The sequence below is a fragment of the Theobroma umbraticum genome, unplaced genomic scaffold, assembly GCF_002168275.2.
Source record: "Theobroma umbraticum cultivar Fairchild unplaced genomic scaffold, ASM216827v3 scaffold_81.0, whole genome shotgun sequence".
NCBI classification, from domain to species: Eukaryota; Viridiplantae; Streptophyta; class Magnoliopsida; order Malvales; family Malvaceae; genus Theobroma; species Theobroma umbraticum.
In genome coordinates, this window is record NW_018397268.1 from 2,688,937 (window position 1) to 2,691,974 (window position 3,038).

Below are 3,038 nucleotides of genomic sequence, written 5' to 3' on the forward strand. Positions count from 1 at the left end.
GAGAGAGAGAGAGAGAGAGAGAGAGAGAGAGGGAGTGATGGCGTGACAATCTTTTCATGTGGTTACATGGGAAGCAGCCAAAAGGGAATTTTCAGACATAGAGAGATAGCTTCTCCGCAGAAGCCAAGTGGGAAGGGCGGGATTGAGCTGGCTGGCTCGTGCAGGCAAGGAATGATGGTCACGTCGTGGGATAAGAAGACATGAAACCATTGCCCTTTCAGGTTTTATTTTTTCTTTCTTCTTTTTTCTACTTTGTGTTGTGCCCTTCATGTAGTGGTAAGCAAGAAAAGCAAACCGCCGTACTTTTGGCTTGGCTTGGTTTTTTGCATTGCTTTGCTTAAGCGACAGATCACACGACAAGAAATAGATGATGTGACCACGCCGTCTCTCTCTGTCTGTGCTGGAACCAAATGTCTTTGACTCACGTGTATCTAACGTGTCCACCCCTCAGCACAAGCTGATGTCCCGTGCTGCTACCTGTTGATTGGTGATAGGGAAAGTTATGATTTCATGCGGTCACGACCATATATCACAATCTTGCTCTGCCACGTATGATGTCGTTATTTGTGGGTGGTGTGGAAGGGTTCCTAAGAACAATCCCTCATGTCTCATGCGATCACGTATTTGTTTATACTCAAGCCACAAAAGGAAGATCCAGATTTGATTAAAATCCTAAATTTGGTTAGTAATGTTTTTTCTATTATAAAAAAATACGTAAATATATCAAATCTTCGAAACAAATCATAAAATATTTTAATCCCGTATTGATCATAGACCCAATTTAAATAGATTCAATTTAAACTCAACTTATGCTGTCAAGCACCTTTAGATGAAACGCAGACGAAGTGATCAACGGTCCTCATTTATCAGATTGAGTGGAAGAAAAAAAAATATCATGTTGAACCTTTTACAGGAAATATTTGAGTAGGAAAAAATATCACATTCACATCTCAAAAATAATGAAAAAATATTTTAATTTTAAATTAAAAAATAAAAAATTTTAAAAATTTTATAAACGTGAACGATATACATTCCAATTAAAATAATCTTTTGTACATCGATACATTCATTTGTTATTGATCAAAGCTCAAAACTCCAGGGTCAAGAACTGCATAATAAGCCTAAAGATGGTCATGGGTTGAGACTCAAGGCTCAAAGAGTCGCACAAGTCTTGTACCATGGGTTCCACTGTATAATTAAATTCTTTGTACACTCAATTTCGGTTTAAATAATTAAATCCTCAAACATGATGAAATTTCAGTTTAAGTGAGAGTTTGAGTATGATTTTATCAAATTTTACAAATTTTAAACCATAGGTTTAGAATAAAAAACCAATGTCAAACTCAATCCAAGTCTAAAAATGATTTTAAGATGGATACAACTTGGCAAACTTCATAGTACAAATTTCAAATTAGTTCAGTTACTCAGCCTTTGGCAGTGCCAAAATCTCCATCAAAGAAAATGTAAGAAGTCAAAATCATTCATGGTTTGCATGGCATTCAGATCATTAGATACCAATCTAACCATGCCTTGATAGAGCTCAAAAGCTTGCAAGATGTATAGAATACTTTTTCTTTTTCTCCAATTCACAAAGCAATTATATATCAGATAAAAAAAGCCAAATTTACAGCACTTAAAAACCTTTTACAGAGCTCCAAATCACCTAAGAAAAGGCGAACCGAAAACCCCCAAGGTAGGTAGCTTTGCATAAATAAGATGAATCCACATTAAAGATCCTATAGGTGTTGGAACTACACAATATAACCAGTCCTAGAACTCTTAAAATTGGTAAAAGAAGATAGGATCAGCTACTCATTGCCTTGCATGGAGGGAACGATCATATGCTGTCCTTGTGCCTGCAAGATTTAAGGAACCTGAATCACTGAAATACAAGTGAGAATTACAGTTCCAACAGGCACTTATTTCTCTTTTCATATCATTAGAGATACAAATTAGCAAACATAGACCAGAGTGGTTTAGAGAGAGCGAGAGGGTGGGAAGAGGACCCTTCTTTTAGTGAATGTAAAATACTATTTTTGCAATAATTGTACTATAAATCCCGAGTTTTTACCCTGAACATGCACATCATGTGTTGCCCTCTGGTCTATTTCATTGCCGCTACAACGAAGAAGCTAGTTGCTAATGCTAAAATAGATAAGGTGTCTTCATTTACTAACTTGATAAAATATCTAGCTTGGCATAAGTTTGAATTATTAACTACCCTCATCCTTTAACTTTGAACCTTCCCTACTTAAGCAACATGCAGTATATATTTTCCCTAGTACATCAACAAAGAGCATAATTCATTTTGCTTCGTGAGATAAGCTGATCATATAGAGTGATCCTATTATTAATCAATTCAGGCCAACATAGGCTTTCCTTTTAAATCGTCATAATATCCTGCCATTGAGAAGTAAGAATCTCTCCTCGAAGCTATTAAAATTTGTAACAAGGAGTCTATAAGATAGGCTCAAGGCAACTAGGCATAGTACAGTAATCACTAATCACCACCTGACATGGCTAAGTATTTTGATTATCTATCCTATTCCTATCATCCTAAAATGTTACTACTAGTAGCAAACCGTCATATGAGTCTAGAATGGTGTGGGGTATAGCTACCATCCTTATATACCTCAACATAAAAACATGCATCACACATGCAACATATGAGTGTAATGTCTTTAAATTTTTTAAGAGACGTGTGCCAAAAGTTGCTATGAGCACATTATTCTCAAGCCTTTCTGATATGGGATTTATCACATCTGATTATCCATTATCTATCAGACCATCACTATTTAGCTCTCAGTATGCTGGACAGGGTGCTACAATGTCACACAGAGCAGTGGGAAGTAATAGCCTCATATTGGCTAGAGAGCATGCAAAAAGGAGTATCGGCTATCCCCTTCCCCTTAACCTGGGATCAATGTTAGTTTGTTTCCAAGCATGTACACGCTGTTTCTGCTGGAATTTTTCTGGAAAATTCGAGATGAACTTTTGTTTACAATTTGCAGTTGATAGAAGAGAGAAAAAAGGGTATG

The 3,038-nt window shown here is 36.4% G+C and overlaps 1 protein-coding gene across 1 annotated transcript in view; it reads left to right on the forward strand.

Moving 5' to 3' along the window:
* Positions 1-2,746: 2,746 nt before the first annotated feature.
* Positions 2,747-3,038, forward strand: part of LOC110425513 (dentin sialophosphoprotein-like protein) — a 4,032-nt gene continuing 3,740 nt past the window's right edge. The window contains exon 1 of the mRNA XM_021440437.2: positions 2,747-3,033. Coding sequence (XP_021296112.1) covers positions 2,747-3,033 — 287 coding nt within the window. The remainder of the gene's footprint in view (positions 3,034-3,038) is intronic.